The 17,178-nt window shown below is 34.7% G+C and overlaps 2 protein-coding genes across 2 annotated transcripts; one reads left to right on the top strand and one right to left on the bottom strand.

Moving 5' to 3' along the window:
• The first annotated feature begins 591 nt into the window (after positions 1 to 591).
• On the top strand, positions 592 to 10,058 carry LOC106130559 (uncharacterized). Its single transcript, XM_060953542.1, has 8 exons — positions 592 to 749; positions 2,577 to 2,736; positions 4,625 to 4,742; positions 5,362 to 5,523; positions 6,587 to 6,820; positions 8,760 to 8,891; positions 9,203 to 9,375; positions 9,873 to 10,058. Exons 2-8 carry the CDS (start codon positions 2,654 to 2,656, stop codon positions 9,955 to 9,957), a joined length of 987 nt encoding a protein of 328 aa, XP_060809525.1. The 5' UTR covers positions 592 to 749; positions 2,577 to 2,653; the 3' UTR covers positions 9,958 to 10,058.
• Positions 10,059 to 10,359: 301 nt separating this feature from the next.
• LOC106130558 (galactosylgalactosylxylosylprotein 3-beta-glucuronosyltransferase S) lies at positions 10,360 to 16,461 on the bottom strand. Its single transcript, XM_013329420.2, has 5 exons — positions 16,257 to 16,461; positions 15,438 to 15,560; positions 14,657 to 14,923; positions 14,015 to 14,282; positions 10,360 to 13,462 (listed from the first exon to the last, which is right to left on the bottom strand). Exons 2-5 carry the CDS (start codon positions 15,533 to 15,535, stop codon positions 13,067 to 13,069), a joined length of 1,029 nt encoding a protein of 342 aa, XP_013184874.2. The 5' UTR covers positions 15,536 to 15,560; positions 16,257 to 16,461; the 3' UTR covers positions 10,360 to 13,066.
• Between the last annotated feature and the right edge of the window lie 717 nt (positions 16,462 to 17,178).

The raw sequence follows: 17,178 nt of genomic DNA on the forward strand, positions 1-17,178 counted from the left end.
GCCAGAGAGTGGCAAATTCAAAATCTTAAAAGTGTAATTTTTGCGTACTTTCTTAAGTGATACTTTTACACATTTCATATATAAAAAATACCTTTTCCCAATTTGGAAGTAAATGTTAGATATGTAACGTAAAACTTATTTCAAGTAGACAGTATGGCCAAATACCTAAATAAAGGCGAATATAAAAAAATAGATGACCCAGCTCTTGCCAACATTGGCACTATCTTCCCAAATAAATGGACTAGAATTTTTTTGGACGATTTATATTTCAACTAAAACTTGTTATTCAAGAAAAAGCGATTCTTTTATCTACTTGTGTTATGAATGAAAAGCACAAAATCCTATTAGTGTTCTTTTTCTTTTTTTGTTTATTCATCAGAAGAGCCACCAAACTACACGTGACCTAGAGCACGTGATTAAGACCTAGTTTTTTTGTAACTATTGACTCTGCAAGGTAAAAATGCGCGATGATATTTTAAGTAGGTGTCTATTGTCATTAATTCATGTAAATTGTAAATTATTTTTAGAAATTCCCAAAAACACGGGACATTTTGTGGCAAGTGTTGGTAGCACGAACGTCATTGAATGTAAACAAATAAAAAAAACTAATAGTAGAATAGAACACAATAAAACTATGAAAATTCTTTAAGATTTCTTTTGTAGATTTGAATAAGATCAAAATCTAGGAAATGCATTTATCTGCTTGACTTGCATTCATCTTGAAAGCAACCCAAAGAACGTTCTTTAAGGTAAAAATTTTAAGTTTATTTTTAATGATAATCTAGGGAAACTGTGTAAATATACCTGTACGAAGTAAAATATAATTATTATGCATTAATTTGATTGAACAAACTGTAGAGTTAAAGTGACGCAAATTGTTCACCATTTTTAATCATTCTAATTTTAAACTTAAAATCTGTACCTACTTTTAATTAAGTATGTAGCTTCAATTCTTTAAACATGTCCAATTTAACATTTAAATTTAAAGTAGGTACCTATGTTTGACTGATCTCTTCCATATCCTAACAGCTTTATACTTTGGCCAATACAAACAAGCATTTAAACTTTTAATTTAAATACAGCATATAATATAACATAACTATTTTCCCCATCTGAGGTTGATAGAGAAAACAATCTGGAAAGCCATGTTCAACTGTACAACATAATGTTGGAATTGAGACTTGAATGGTAACAGATTGTGAACCCTAAGTTTATATTTTGCAAGAGAAGAGAAGCAGCTGACACATTACATTTTTCCTTAGAATGTGTGAAACAATGACTATTTTCTAAGTTATGTAGATACATCATTTTGAATACTACCCGTTGCACTTATGGTGAGAAAAAACAAAAGCAATTGAGAAAAATAAGAATTTATTATCTATACTAATATTATAAAGCTGAAGAGTTTGTTTGTTTAAACATGCTAATCTCAGTAACTACTGGCCATTTATCAAGGAAGGCTTTAGGCTATATTGCATCATGCTGCAACTTTTAGGAGCGAATAAATAATGGAAAATGTGAAAAAAACGGGGAATATTATTCACCCTTGAGGGCTTCAATGATGCCCAAAATAACTATTCCACGCAGACGGAGTCGCAGGTAGGGCTAGTTATTAAAATAAAGAAATAGGCATCCATTCATCTAGTGCATGCTTCCTTACTGGTCTGAAAGCGAAGAAAACACAATGTTCCAACTGCTTCTCTCATAACACAGATTGTGAACTCAATTAAGGGAAAGACTTGTTTCTTTTTGAGCATTGAGTTAGCAACCTGTCACTGATAATAAACATGATTATTGAGTCTTCTTGAGTCTATCTCCTTAGACTTCTTCTCCAAAAGTACTTTGTAGTTACTAGGGCCTCCTTCACTTGGACTGATATTCTAGCCTCACAAATAATCCCTGACAATTTCTCTACAGGTTATTGTCATACTACTGGATTTCTTCTTTCATTATTTTTGGGGAGGAACCCAGTATCCCACAAATGAGCCTGAGATTTTTTTTTGTTTTTCTCTTTCCAATCTGTCAGTCTTTAGTTTAAGGACCATTGACACATAATTTAATTATGTAATTTGTCGCGACTTCTATCCTGGATTTCTTCGGGCTGCTCCTTCTAACTAGGCCTGTCCGACGGTACATTGCAAGTTCCCCAAATGGTCTGCAAGCGGACGGTACCAGCTTAGGCAATCTTTGTTCTTCATTTTGTCTGCATTGTCACGAACATGAATCTCACACTCAGCGCTGCATATTCCGCTCCATGACCCGTAGTTTCTACTTGTGCTACTCTAGCATGAAGTGACCTCAATAAGACTGTTAACAGGGCAACCTTATCTAAATAAGATCATAAGTAGTTGTTACTAGTCACGAGGTCCTAGTAAACGTCCAAATTCCCATAGACTTTTTACGACAACCATGGGAAAGATGTGTAGTGGTTCTATTCTAAAGTGCCTGGACCCACACAGACGACACAATAACTCCATTGGGTTAATTCCATGATCCGTGACAAGTACCAGTTTATCTCCTGTTTAATGTAGCCATTATATTTGTTATGCCCGGCAGATAACGAGTCTTTATTACAGCCGAATCAGTCGACCGCCGAGTAGGCATCGAAAAACACAACGATTACGTTTCGTTCCTTTTATTTAAAAAAAAAGCAATGAAGTACAACAATCTTGGTGATACTGGCATGAAATTGTCTCACATCAGCTTAGGAGGAACTGCTTTTACCAACATTTACGGGTACGTAGAAAATACTGGCCAGTTACTTTTTCTTTTTTGCAATGTTTATAATTACCGTGGATAATTATTATTAAACTTTTAAGCCTTACAGAATTTCTGAAGTGAAATTGTTAATCTTTAACCAATTTCGAAAGATATTTTTTTTTAACTAACAATGCTTAACTGTTAACATAATGTTTACCATTACAAAGCCGCCTCAGTTGTACGGGTCATTTGCCTTGAGGTCCCATTAAGGTCCAATACTATAGCCAATCCCTCAGTTGTTACAGATTTTTCACAAAGACATAATCTGCGAATGAGACATTCTGCGCAAGAGACATTTTACAAACCAGGGACATTTTGAGAAATGGCCATACCGATGAGGAATTCGCTAGAAACAGCCTTTGTGTTGTTCTAGAATAATAAAGATATCTGCCCTGTATCTATCACTGATAGTTATACCAACATTCCGGTTATCATCGCCGATTTATGGGAGGAGTGCTCTGCTCTCGCTTTCGCTTTCTAGCAGCGCACCCTTTCTTCACTCCCTACAAAATCTAAGTGTCCCTTTGGTTCTATATTACTAACACATTACCCCTCGACTAACCATATTCCATTGCCAAATAGGCGCCCGAATCTCTCATCCTCCAGATTTTCTTTTATAAAGTAGCGTATCACTTCACGAGACAATGGATTATTACTTACTTACATATTATTATGAGCTATCTTTCAAAATAGCTTTACAAGATCTAAAAGCGTCATTATTTATTAGACGTAAGGTACATTAAGGTTTTGCGAACCCGATACTGCATTGTGTTCAATGGATTTTTCAGACAGCTAATAGACGCTATTGTCTCGTTCATGGTCTACGGGGGTAATAATTCTTATATTAAAGTAGCTGTGCCTGCGACTTCGTTCGCATGGAATTGTTTTTTTGGGTATCATCGAAGGCCTCAAGGAAGAATAATTTTCCTCGATTTTTGTCACATTCTCCATTATTTCTTCGCTTCTAATAGTTGCAGCGTGATGTTAAATAGCCTGATGCCTTCTTTGATAAATAGTATATTCAACATAAAAATATTTTTTTCGATTCGAACCAGTAGTTACTGAGATTAGCGCGTTCAAACAAAAAAGCAAACTCAATTAGTATAGTATACAAGAGTAAGTATACAAGTAAAATATAGTTTAGGTATGTGTCCTGTGGTTCCTGGCATATCAGAATTGAACCACTCCATCTCTTTCATCTTGTGCAGTTTTTACCATGATCGATATGGGTTAGGTGTCCTTGCAAATTTCAGTTCAATTAGGGTCAGGTTTAGGAGGTCAGATTTATTTATATATGTTATCAGATGTTACAACGGCATTGTATATACAGCATCATTACCAACTGTTATTGTTTTTGTTGTAATGTGATATACCTATAGTGAAGTTGTTTAATTGTTTAAATTGTTCTTACGTTGTTATCTTTACTGTAGTGTTGCGCAATTGCTATCTTATTGTTAGGTAATTTATTATTACGAATCGTTAACTGTAAAACAGTAAATTTTATTAACGTTTAGTTGATTTGATACTGTGAATACCTGATATAAAACACTTTTTATTGCGAACCATAAATCGACTTAAATAATATATAACGTCATCAAACAGCTGAACGTGCCCTATCAGTATTTCCAAGAACTCTGTCAGAGATAGGCTCTGTCTACCCCGCAAGGGATATATATGTGATTATATGTATGTATCGCCTACACGAGGAATCTCAAGTTTATAAGCATATCCTTTTAGGTATGACATCCATGGGAAATGCTGAATAACGCATAAACTCAGAGATGAATCAATGAACGCGTATCGCAGATTTTTTTCTTAATGTGACACGGTAGTTAAAATTATTTTTTTTTTAAATTGTTTCCAGAAAATTCGATGAGGATAGAGGCATCCAGTTGCTAAGAGAGTCGTTCAAACTGGGAGTGAACTATATCGAGACGAGCCCTTGGTATGGACAGGGAAGCTCTGAGAGGACTATTGGAAAGGTACCTACTTTTAATGAAATTACCCTTATATTTTTAGCAGGGATTAATATCGTGAGGAAGCCTGCATAGCAACTGGATGTGATCCAATACGGGTTAGAATTCCCAGTAAAGGTTGAGGTAATCAGACGCTTCTTGTTAAAATCGCGCCTTAGCACCCGTCCAGATAGGTGAGAACACAACCGGGGCTAACGACAGGAGAAATTTGGCAAAATAATTCATTCATTCATATAGTCACGTCTATATCCCTTGTGGGGTAGACAGAACCAACAGTCTTGAAAAGACTGACAGGCCACGTTCAGCTTATTGGCTTGAGATTCAAATAGTGACAGGCTGCCAGCCCATCGCCTAAAATAAGAATCCCAAGTTTATAAGCCTATCCCTTAGTCGTCTTTTACGACATCCATTCGAACAAGGTGGAGTGGTCCTATTCTTTTTTTTCATTGGTGCCGGGAACCACACGGGAAAATTATATCTTTTGCTAATATATTTTAAAAGTAACCTTGATATTTTATCGGTTTTGTATTTGGTGAAAAATATGTAGGTACATATATTTACTTACTTAACTTTTTGACTATACAAATATTTTCTCTTATACATAGATATACATATTATTTTGTAGGCACTAAAAGGCATCCCGAGGGATTCGTACTACATTGGCGGGAAAGTGGGTAGATACGAGAAAGATGTGGAGAGGATGTTCGACTTCAGCGCTGAGAGGGTCACCGCCAGCCTGGAACAGTCCCTGGGCCTCCTTGGCTTGGAGTACGTGGACTTGATTCAGGTGAGTCATAGAATGATAGATATCATTAATGATATTAAGGATGCGAAACTAATTACTTGAAGCACCATAAAATGTATATAGTTAATTTATATTTATTTATTATTTACTAGCTGTGCCCGCGACTTCGTCCGCGTGGAATAGTTATTTTGGGCATCATTGAAGCCCTCAAGGATGAATAATTTACCACGTTTTTTTTTTTTTCACATTTTCCATTATTTCTTCGTTCCTAATAGTTGCAGCGCGATGTTATATAGCCTTAAGCCTTCCTCGATAAATGGTCAATTCAACACAAAAAGAAATTTTTAATTCGAACCAGTAGTTCCTGATATTAGCGCGTTAAAATAAACAAACTCTTCAGCTTTATAATATTTTTATAGATTTTCCATATATATCTAGTGTGGAGGACATGGGTGCTGTTTGCGCGGGCAAACTTGCGGGCGAATGCTGTATATCCATACTTCTTTCCTAATAGTATAAAGAGAAAAAGTATTTTTTTCTGTAATGAATAAACTCAAAAACTGTAACGCCTTCAGTAGTATAATATACGTACTTATGTACGAGTAAATATTTAAAATCAGGTCTCATTTTAAGTATGTACGTATATTATACTAGCTTATGGGCGGTGCATCACTCATATACAGAAAAATTTGCTATGTTAATACTGAAGTTGTATATAAAAATTTGCTATGTTACTACTATACTTGTACTACTACTATGTTACTATTCTATACCAAATTTCGTATTTCTTATTCCCGGAGGAGTAGGCAGTAAATAAATAAAATAAAATAAAATAAATAAATAAATACATCTTTCTACCTACTAAGATTTGCATACTTATTTCGATTTATCTGCAATCATTACTCTTCATACATTTTCGTCAGTACTCGTGTCCTGAATGAATAAAGTAGTCCTGAATTTTTACACTACAATTTTTTATTTTATTTTCTATGTAAAGGACAGTGATATCTTGTGAAGAGCGAGCAGTTTAAAGCTGCCACGACCCTCAGCCATAAAAGACTCAGGAACGAAATTGGTTATACCTTATAGTGAAATTAATTTACAGGTACACGACCCCACGTTCGCTCCAGACACTTCAGTGATACTAAAAGAAACTCTACCAGCTTTAGAGAGGGCAGTAAGGGATGGGAAAGCGAGATACATCGGCCTCGCAGACTACGACCTAGATCTCATGAAGGAGATTGTGGAAGAGACTGACGTCAAAATATCTTCAATCCTATCTTACGCTAAGTCGACGATGATTGACAATAGACTGCAGAATTATACGACATTTTTCAAGGTAATCTGACTATCTTTCCTACTGTTCTTCTTTCTACTGGCTTTAATACCGGCTGCATCATCACACTAGAGTAGAGCCAGGGTATGCCTTTGAACATGGATCCTAGATTGGGTGAGTCAGATTTTTACACGAAGCGTCTCCCAAGTATGTTCATGACTGAAAGTGAATGTGTGTGTTTGTTTCTTTTTCACACCAAAATTATCTGGACGGGTTTTGATAAAATTTGTACACAGGTAGTAAATTAACATTGAATAACATAAATTTTTGTCCTAAAATGCTCACAGGAGCGAAGCCCCAGCGCAAAGCTTGTTTATTTAGTGACCTACAGTAAAACTTGACCTCCCATCGTTTTGGTATTGGACTTTACGTCTCACGCCTGTTCCCCGAAGTGGTAATAGTACTACATTTTAACATTAACTTAGAATTTTTTTCTTCAATGATTTAACCACAATAAAAATATCTTTATGTTTTTAACCCAAGCCACAAACCCTAAACGTTCATGTACCAACGCACAGTCGACACCACTGAAAGCATTTTGTTGACTTGACATTCCCACGAAACGAAGCCTCGTGCAAAGCTAGTTGCATAGTCTGAAATAGACCCTTATCAATTCGGCCTTGACGTTGACACTGGCGAGTGCCGACTAATTTAGGTGTACGTAGCCGATCACACTGACACAAGGTGAGGTAGATACCGCCATCTGTATAAATCTAGAATGTCAACTTTTATCTGTTAAACGTAAAGTCAACAATGGAAATTAGGTAAAGTACCTCATTTCTAGCAATTTTATTCGTAAAGGTACCAGTTTTTTAAGATAGACCAAACCTAACACATCAAAGAAAAAGGCATTCAAATCGGAGCAAAAGTTTTCAAGTTATTCTAAGATTCATATTTCTGGCTTCTACTCGTCTTAGGGATATACATCGGTCAAATCGATGTTTTTACTGAAATCTTTCAAGTACAGACATCGGTCGGTTACAATTTGATGTATGGATGGAATTTACAGATACGTATAAAAACAGTTCCTAAAAAATTGGAAATGTACGCTATTCGCTGTGACTGATAGCGTCGCGTGGTCGGTTGTTGTGACTTGTGGCGTAGAGATGTCGCCGCACCACTAAGTAATAAGAATAAAACTCCAAAATAAGTTTCACCTGGCGGCACTTAAATTAAATACCTTCACGAGGTCTAGTTAGATCTATGTCCGTGTTAGAAGACACCCATTACACTATACCATCTGTGAATTGGTATAATAATAAAATTGAGTACTCGAACACTTCCAAGTACTCGAGACAAGTGAAGAAAATTACATAAACAAATAAATAGAGCTATCGTTGTTCTATATATAAATTGTAAACAGTCGTTTTGATTTAAATTGCCACGTGATTGAATGATACGGAAGGTGTAAATGACACTTACACATTGTATAAGTGTAATCTATTAAGGACCTCTATTATTTTCCCCTTATAAGCTTTCTTGCAGTGAATTGTGGCCAGCACTTACTGCACATCTTTCCCATGGACATCGTATAAGGCGATAAAAACTACTGTAAGGCTATGAGCTAGCAAGCAATCTGTAACTGTTTAATTAAATGTATGCATGTATAGTTTGTTTGTTTGTAATATCTTTATTGCATAGAAATTTACACAGTAACAAGAAAATAGAACACAGTTATAAAAGAAACAAATCACTTGCAATGGCGGATTATAGTATGTATGTATATACCCTCCTTTAGTTCCCGCCACTTTACCCTATTTTGGGCAGTTACAGTCCAATTGCTGACCGCTATTCTCTTGTCTTATTCATTTATTGCCTCCTGACCTCTTTCGTTTATTTTATTAAAAACTAATTGTTACTCCGGGTGAACCGGCTGATTCTGAGCTAAGTTACAAATTGGGAATATTACGAGTATTCGGTTAACACATTGCTTGTTTTACAGAGCAAAGGTATCGGCATAATAAACGCAGCGGCTACGGGCATGGGCCTCCTCTCCAACATGGGTCCTCAGCCGTGGCATCCAGCCAGCGATGACATAAAGGCGCTGTGCAAAAGAGCCTCCGAATATTGTAAGGTAATTTCTAAAGTGTCATTAAAAAAAAAGTGCCGTGTGGTTCCCGGCACCAATACAAAAAAGAATAGGACCACTCCATCTCTTTCCCGTGGATGTCGTAAAAGGCGACTAAGGGATAGGCTTACAAACTTGAGAATCTTTTTTAGGCGATGGGCTAGCAACCTGTTCAATTCTATTCTATCATTAAGCCAAATAGCTGAATGTGGCCATTCAGTCTTTTCAAGACTGTTGGCTCTGTCTACCCCGCAAGGGATATAGACGTGACCATATGTATGTATTCTAACTTTAGTACTTATTACATTTTTTCATAGAGTCAAAACGTGGAACTGGCCCGCCTAGCCACCTGGTTCACACTGAGTCAACCAGGCATAGACACGAATGTCTGCGGTTTCCTGACCCTGGACCATTTTGTGGACAGCCTTCAATGTTTGGAGACTGGACTAAGTAGACACGAGCAGACAATTCTCGCTTATGTTCAAGAAAGGTACGGTAACCTAAGTACGGTAACCGGACCTAATACCTGAAGGTAGGTATTTACCTTCAGGCATTAGGTCTTGCGTACCCTGAAGGGAGGAACCCTGGGTCTGCTAATAACCACGATCCTAAAGTTGGTGATTACGTAGCGATTTCCGTCTGATCTTTAAGACTTTGCAGGGAAACTAAGCCATATACAACCTCAACTACAACAACAAATCTGGACCAAGGTTGAATGGAATAGAATAGATTTATTTTCAATATTGGATAACAGGTATCACTTATTGACGTCACATCACTTATATCTAATTATAACTACTACAGCTTACAAAGCGCATGTGTTGTAGAAGCGGCGGAACAGACTACACTGTTGCTCCTTGGAGATCGTATACATACATACATACGAAATGTAGGCTTCCGTTGCCTAGAAATTTCGGCTGTAAGTTTTTTTTTTCATTAACTAAGTTATATTTAGTAAATTTATTAAAATTGTTTTTTTATTTTCAGATTCTTCGACAAAGTTACTCTACACTGGGATGGCGTAGAGTTGCCAGTGTACCAGGAAAAACTAAGGAAGAGGCTCGCCCAATAAACCATATCTGGCGCATAAATTGAACTAAAATGGTGCAGGTCTATGTCGTCATTCGTACACACCTCTCTCTCACCTCGATAAACACCATTAATGTAGGTACCAAATTTTCTGAACTTACTTTCCTAAAATGCGTCAATCTGATTTACTTTTTCAAGATTTTTTTTAGTAAATCTATTTATTCTATAAAAATTAAGCGATCGTCTAAATGTTGAGTACTTACTAAAAAGCACATATTTGTGTTACATGTAAATAAATATGACTAGTTAATAAATATTTAGCTATTTTTTATAATATTATATAACGCATTATTATTACATTGTGCCTTTGAAATCTCACAGGGATATAGGTTTAGAATAAGGAGAATTTTAATAATAAGAACAAAACAATACAAATATTGCACTCGTTTATTTTATTCGTTATATACACACATTTGTCCGTATAATATAATCGTATATATGAGTTCAATACATTTAAATCACATCAAATCACAATTGTGTAAGTGCACCACGTGATAAACAATTACTTGGGCAGTATCCGTTTTATTCTCTCGACAATGTCGTGAGATGCGACTTAAGGAATCAACACTTTATAATAACAACCACGACCTGCAATAAGCTAATACATAAGTCAAATATTTTTCTCCCAATAAACATTTACGAGAAATAAGAATATGTTTATAAAAGCTTCTTTTTAACGCAATTAGGTATATTTAAGATCTAGATACTTATTATTTTTATGTCTGCATTTGCGAAGGCCAAAGTAACGACCCATAACATGATTCACGACTCACGCTGGGCGAGTTGATTGTGCACGATTTCTTATAATTTTTACATTCATTAATTGTAGCCATATAATTTCGTTATATGTTTATTAGGAAAAATTGTTGGGTATCCAATACAGAAAAATTACATTAAATTGTGCGTATTTTTATATTAAATCTAAAAAATGCACGCAAAAAATATCTAGATAAGTTTCTATCTACATATGTAAGTTTCGAGTAAATTTTAAGGGCTATTACTTGATAGTAATAATTTTATACATGATTTTTATTTATTAAATTTTTTACTTGTAAATCTAGCCAGCTATACGCTTGTGATCTATCTTTAATAAAATCATTGGTATATATTAATAACAACGATACACAGGCCCGATTGGAAGACGGGTTACTATCTCACTAATCTTATTGATTTATTTTTAATATTGACTTGGGTATAAAGTTTATACTATAAACGGATATAACTCAATCGTGGGGTTCCCCCTTAGAGGACCACAGGGATTTGCTTATAACTCGTCGCTGTCTTATTCACTCATGGCCATAATTATTTCCCCCTGACATTATTGGGTATAAATTAATATCACAAAACAGCAGAACTACATATAATAAAAAGTACTAAACGTATAGTTAAAGAGGCTTAACGTAAGAGAACCTTGGTTTTGTTACGTTAAGTATCTTTACGTTATTCACTTATTGCACGCTTGTGCAAAATAAAATCTAGACAAATATTTTTAAACCTTCCCGAAGGCACAACCTATAGTATGAAAAACCGAGCGTCACTTCATTTATTTATGTACTTTTATAAACCCAAACATTATATTATGCGTTTGCTTAATAAATATTATACAAAAAACTACGATAACAAAATTTTTCGCGTTGTGTTATGATCATTATTAATATTAATGCGTCTGTAACTTAATGTCTATTATACGTTTAGAAAAATATGGCACGCCTGATGATAGAGATTCACACACTGAGATTACTTTCAATTGTTTTATGTTATTATGTTGAAGAAGTAAATAATTATTGTGAATATAATAAAACTGCTGATTATTTTAGAGCAAAAAAACATGACGGTCAAACAACGTGAATTTTATATAATTACATAGGTACACATTATTAAACTAATGGTTCTGAATAGGAAATTAATTTCATAAAATGTTATATAAATTCCAAAAAATATGTAATAACAAATTTAAAAAAGTTTGCTCCATACATTTATTGAGCAACTTTATTTTTAAATTTGGCAAGCAGGTATTATGGCGAACAAATAGGAAATGCAGTTGATGCCTCCAGCTGCGGGAAAGAAGCCACATTGATCATTACAAAATATGTATAAACAACAAAAGCAGTGATTTTTTATAAACGAAGGACATTATAAAATCATAGTTATAAAGGGTTCTCGAAAAAATAAATCGATTATCAAACAGCGTACCCACGTGCGAAAATCTTTTGCTCAAGCGATTTTTGAATATCCAATAAGGAAAAAACAATAAGAGATTAAAAAATTCATACATAAAAAAATAAACGTATAAAATCGATTAAAAATCTAAATTGATAATAGTATAAAATAAGTAAATTATGTTCTCAACATTAGTTTCGGTTATTCCTTAACCAATATAAGGTGCGTAAAATTAAGTACACACATATTTTGACGGTAGCACATTGATACTGTACAAAAATAAAGCGGGCAGGGATATATAATTTATAACTATTTTCTTAAATTATAGCTACCGACTCTTGACTAAAGAATGATTGTACTGCTTAAACTATAAAATACCATGTGGCAAATTGAGTATAATATTTCAATGTATAAATTGCACATAATAATTATTATAGGCCCAAATCTTCACCGACTGACTAACACTTGCATTAAACTAAAATACTACATAAAAAAATATCTATATGTAACTCTTGAGCGATATCTGATTTAAATAAATTACAATCTTAAAATTAATTAAAACTATAATAACAAAATAAAAATGTAGCCTGCTTTTCATATAGGTAGGTAGGTAACGTTGCTATAAATTTAATAATAAGTAAATAACAAATGTGATAGGCCGTAAGTTTACTTAATATAATTGAATAGTTATCCATTCTAAATTATTTCACAACAAAGACAGATATAGTCACATTGTTCTAAAACATATTCACCGTTATACATGAACGATTACTTTATAACTTAATAAAGTTACAGGATAAATAAGTTAAAGTATAGTTTAAGTAATCAAACGTACATAAAGTATGTTCACGCACGATAAAGACCATTCCTATATGCAAAGCATTACTCTGTAGACCTGTTAGCTGCAATCCGTATGTATATATGACTAGAATTCACGAAATATCAAAAGTGCGCCGATCGTGCGTCACAAAGGGCCTAGCACCGCGATTGGGGCTCAAACTAACCATATGCGTCCTAGTCATCTCTTTAAGCAGATCAAGTAAATTCGAGTAATAATGTGACTGTAAAGTGTCAACATCGATTTTCAAAGTGGGTACCTTATTTTTTAATGCTTGAGTATGCCAGACGAGGACTTTAGTGCAGTTGTCAGCTAAGGGTTCGATGTCCTCCATTTTGAGGCCCAAGCTGCGGAGGAAGGCGTCTTCGAGGAAGCCAGCGTTGAAGGGCATGGTCGCGGTGGGCTTGAGGAACTCGATGTTGACAGCGAAGCCGGCCATGTCGACGGGGAATGTTCTGGATGCGGGCCACGAGTCGAAGAAACCGACCACCTGGGAATTTGACAGAATAAACATGTTTATGTGAATTATTTGACGCTGTTATCATGGATAGATAGTATAAAACATATTCAGAATAGTAAAATGGTCCTTGGAACACTAGAAATCCTATTTTGGTAGTTCTGTAAGAAGAATACAGACAAAAATAAATCACGCCTAAATAATTTTAAAATAATTTTCCGGAAAGACAGACAAAGAAGACGTCTTTCCACATGCCACAATGTCTGCATACTTCTTTCGCTTCATCCACATTCATAACTCTTCATGCAAGGTCGACAGTTTCGAGTACTCTTGACCTGACCTTTAACAAGAAGAATCTGACGATTTTTTCGACTTACAATATCTCCTCTAGAAGGTACGTACACAAGAATAGCAAGACTATACTTACATTTTTTGCTAGAAAAAAAGAAGTAACGTGAAATGAAACAAAAAATATTATTATTATTACTCTAGCTTTTACGATAGCTCAAGAAAAACCTCCTAAAATTCCAAAAATACTGTTAAATTACAATGTACCAAAATTTATAATTGCAAAAGTATAGATACCTTTCCATTATTAACTACTGGTGAAGACACGCCAAATCCTAAAATGAGTCCAACAGGGAACATGGACACTTTCTTTGTATTCCTTATTTCATCAAAGAGCTGCAAATCCACCGTGTTATCGTCGTCTCCAAAATAGAGGACACCTTCTCGAACGTTCTGCCGGAGCCAGGATAAGGCTGCGAGGCGGTTGGCGACACCGCGGGAAGTATCCTTCTTGTGGGTAAAAGGCTTAGGACTTGATAACAGGGTGAAAGGCACACCAGTCTTGCTGAAAAATGATAAATTTTCATTTTTGTATGTGTCCAACATATCTCTTGTCAGTATGTCCTGAAAATATATGTGAGCACCAACTAATTTACAGAATAAACCACCCGCTTCATAGATTTACCTTTATGATTGGATTAGTGATTTTTATTTTATTTTAAAATACTTTACATATCTAATCAAATATACATAGAAACTCAAAGGCCACTTAAGCTGTATGACCCAATGTAATTGAGATTCAATTAGTGATAGGTTGCCAGCCCTAAAGAATAATCTCAAGTTTATAAGGCTTTCCCTTTGTTTTCCAAATCTTTTCAAAAACATCTTATTCGCAAACAATTTGAGCATGTAATTTTACAAATCATATTTATTTCTTACTTTAAAATGTTCAAAAGTACATCTGAGCATGTGGGGTTGTCATCAGCCACTATCCAGTGCAAGCGAGGGAGATGCATCAACGTGTACCCCAGCCTTGTCAACTCCGGTACTTGCTCAGGCCTCGGATAAGTCGGGGTCACATAATATATCATCTTCAAACTCTTTGTTGCGTCACTATTCAGGTGACTTCTCATATCGTTCAAGTTCACGTGGCATACTTTGTAGTCTACCTTCCTCCAGTCTGCATTGTAATCTTGCTCATAAAAACTGAAAAGTTAATATGAATAAATAGAACCAAGTCTTCTAAAAAGTCACATCAATCTACCAAAATATGACTTCCTACTAATATTTTAAATGTGAAAAATTGTTAGGGTCCTACTGGATGTACATATTTTGATCAAATTTTGTATATAGGTAGAATATAACCAGGAATAACAAATTTTATACATTACCAAGTATTCCTTAAGTACTTTTAAAATAAATTTCCACAGGAGCGAAGCCCAACTAGTTAGTACCATGATTTGTGATTTGTATACTATGTACTAAGTTTCTCTGTGTGAATTGATCCGTAATTAACAAAGGGACTTCCCTAAAGCTTTACATTTACTTACAATCTTAATATTACAGCCCACATGTGCATGTAATATCCTCAGGAGCAAACCCAAATATGCAACCTAAATTTTGAATGTCGGAGTTTAGGGAAATGGCTTCATGCATTTTATTTCACATATTAAAAAAATAACAAAATCTTTTTTTCAAAAGCAATAAGAGTTTTGGTTACCTTCCCACATTGATCCAAAGAAAAATTGACAGGACACTGAGTAACAACATCATTTTGCATAATCTTTTAAGAAATAACTTTTCCCTAACTTTGAACATATTTTATTCTTCTCTACTGCATCACCTAAAAGAATGTAAATCCAATTTATCTATTATACTTAATATTATAAATGTGAAAGTGTGTTTATTTCTTTCATCACTTAAAATCACTGAATTGGTCTTCTTGAAATTTTGCATATAAAGAGTCCTGGACAAGGACACAGGGATGAAAGCTAGTTTATACATGATGAGTGTGTTTTTATCTTTATTTTATATTAAAACCACTGAAGTGATGCCCATGAAATTTTACATACATACTTAGTGTGAAGAAGGACACAGAGTACTTTTGATACTAGTGGAGACTAGGGCGAAGTTATGTATAAAAACTAGACATTTTAATGCTCCATCTATTTTGAACTCCATTTGTGTATGTGTAGTGCAACCATGCCTAATACCAAGAGTACCATATATGAAGATGACAAAGTTAATGCCAAAATCCTTCTTACTCTATCCGTGTTTGGCCTTGATGCCATTTGCTGCTCATAAAGCCACATTTATATTTGACTAATCAAGAATGAAGGAGAAATAAACAAAAATGTGTTAACAGTGGTACCGTCATGCCTTGAAAGTCGTGACCAACATATGTTGCTCTGACTCTCTTGGCAAATATAATCCAAGATGCTTAGTCTAAAGCCTTCTGAAAAATGTATTGGCAGTAAGGTGCTGTTCATATTACAGCAAACACAAGATCGAAGTATCTATGTTGCCTCACAAATCTCACCTCCATCACATCTGCTGCCTACGCTTAAAAACTAACTCTTTACTGTAATCACAAAATAATATAAAATCCCTTTTTGATGAAAAATTTATAAACTTAATTATAAGCTTTGGCTAAAATAAAAAAAATAATAACAGATTCAAATACGACAGATAAGAAGAATTTTAAAATGATAAAATATTTTTTTTAAATCACATCATCCTGAAAATATTTTTACAAAATACACATAGACTAACTAGATAGACATGCAAAGTATTTTGTATAAGTGGCCGAAAGTCCAATAATTTTACACATTCGCAATTTTGACTTGTCAGCGTGCCATAATTAAGACTCACGAATCCACTGAGCATAGGTTTAAGTCCGGTAATAATGAGACGTAAGAGTAGAACAGAACGGTGCACTTCAGATTTTAGTCAAAACTAATTTAGTCTTTAAAGCACTCACATAAAGTTGTAATCGCTATGAGATATTAGAGCGAGACGAATGAGAGCTAACTGGAATGTAGTGTGACCTCGTCTATCCGCCATTGTTTACTACTCGTAGTACCTATGTGAGTTTAGTAGGTTTGACCAAACTATGTTTTTACCGTAAATAACAGACATATGTCGATCCAAAAAGAACAATCATGATTAAACCTAAACGTGTCGTTATTTCAATTCTATCATTAACCCTTAAACAGGCCCCGATAAACCGCTACTGTATATTAAGTGTTATATATGGATTTAGGCTTAAAATAACGCCCTTTCCGATTCCTTATCAACAAATTACTGAAAAAACACTGAAATAGCTGAAAAAATGACGTGGGAAAACATAATCCCATTGCCTGGGTAGAGACAACTCTAATCTGTAGGTATATCTATATGTAAATGGTGAAGGCTAGTCTGTTCATAAATTATTTATTTTATATATTTAAGTATTTTATCTT

Source organism: Amyelois transitella, chromosome Z (assembly GCF_032362555.1).
Source record: "Amyelois transitella isolate CPQ chromosome Z, ilAmyTran1.1, whole genome shotgun sequence".
NCBI classification, from domain to species: Eukaryota; Metazoa; Arthropoda; class Insecta; order Lepidoptera; family Pyralidae; genus Amyelois; species Amyelois transitella.

Coding starts and splice junctions, on each gene's coding strand:
- LOC106130559 (XM_060953542.1), top strand. CDS start 2,654: ATGAAGTACAACAATCTTGGTGATACTGGCATGAAATTGTCTCACATC. Junction 6,821..8,759: donor ATTATACGACATTTTTCAAG/GTAATCTGACTA, acceptor CTTGTTTTACAG/AGCAAAGGTATCGGCATAAT. Junction 9,376..9,872: donor CTCGCTTATGTTCAAGAAAG/GTACGGTAACCT, acceptor TTTTATTTTCAG/ATTCTTCGACAAAGTTACTC.
- LOC106130558 (XM_013329420.2), bottom strand. CDS start 15,535: ATGTTCAAAGTTAGGGAAAAGTTATTTCTTAAAAGATTATGCAAAATG. Junction 14,283..14,656: donor GTACTTTTGAACATTTTAAA/GTAAGAAATAAA, acceptor ATCATTTTTCAG/CAAGACTGGTGTGCCTTTCA. Junction 13,463..14,014: donor CAGTAGTTAATAATGGAAAG/GTATCTATACTT, acceptor TCAAATTCCCAG/GTGGTCGGTTTCTTCGACTC.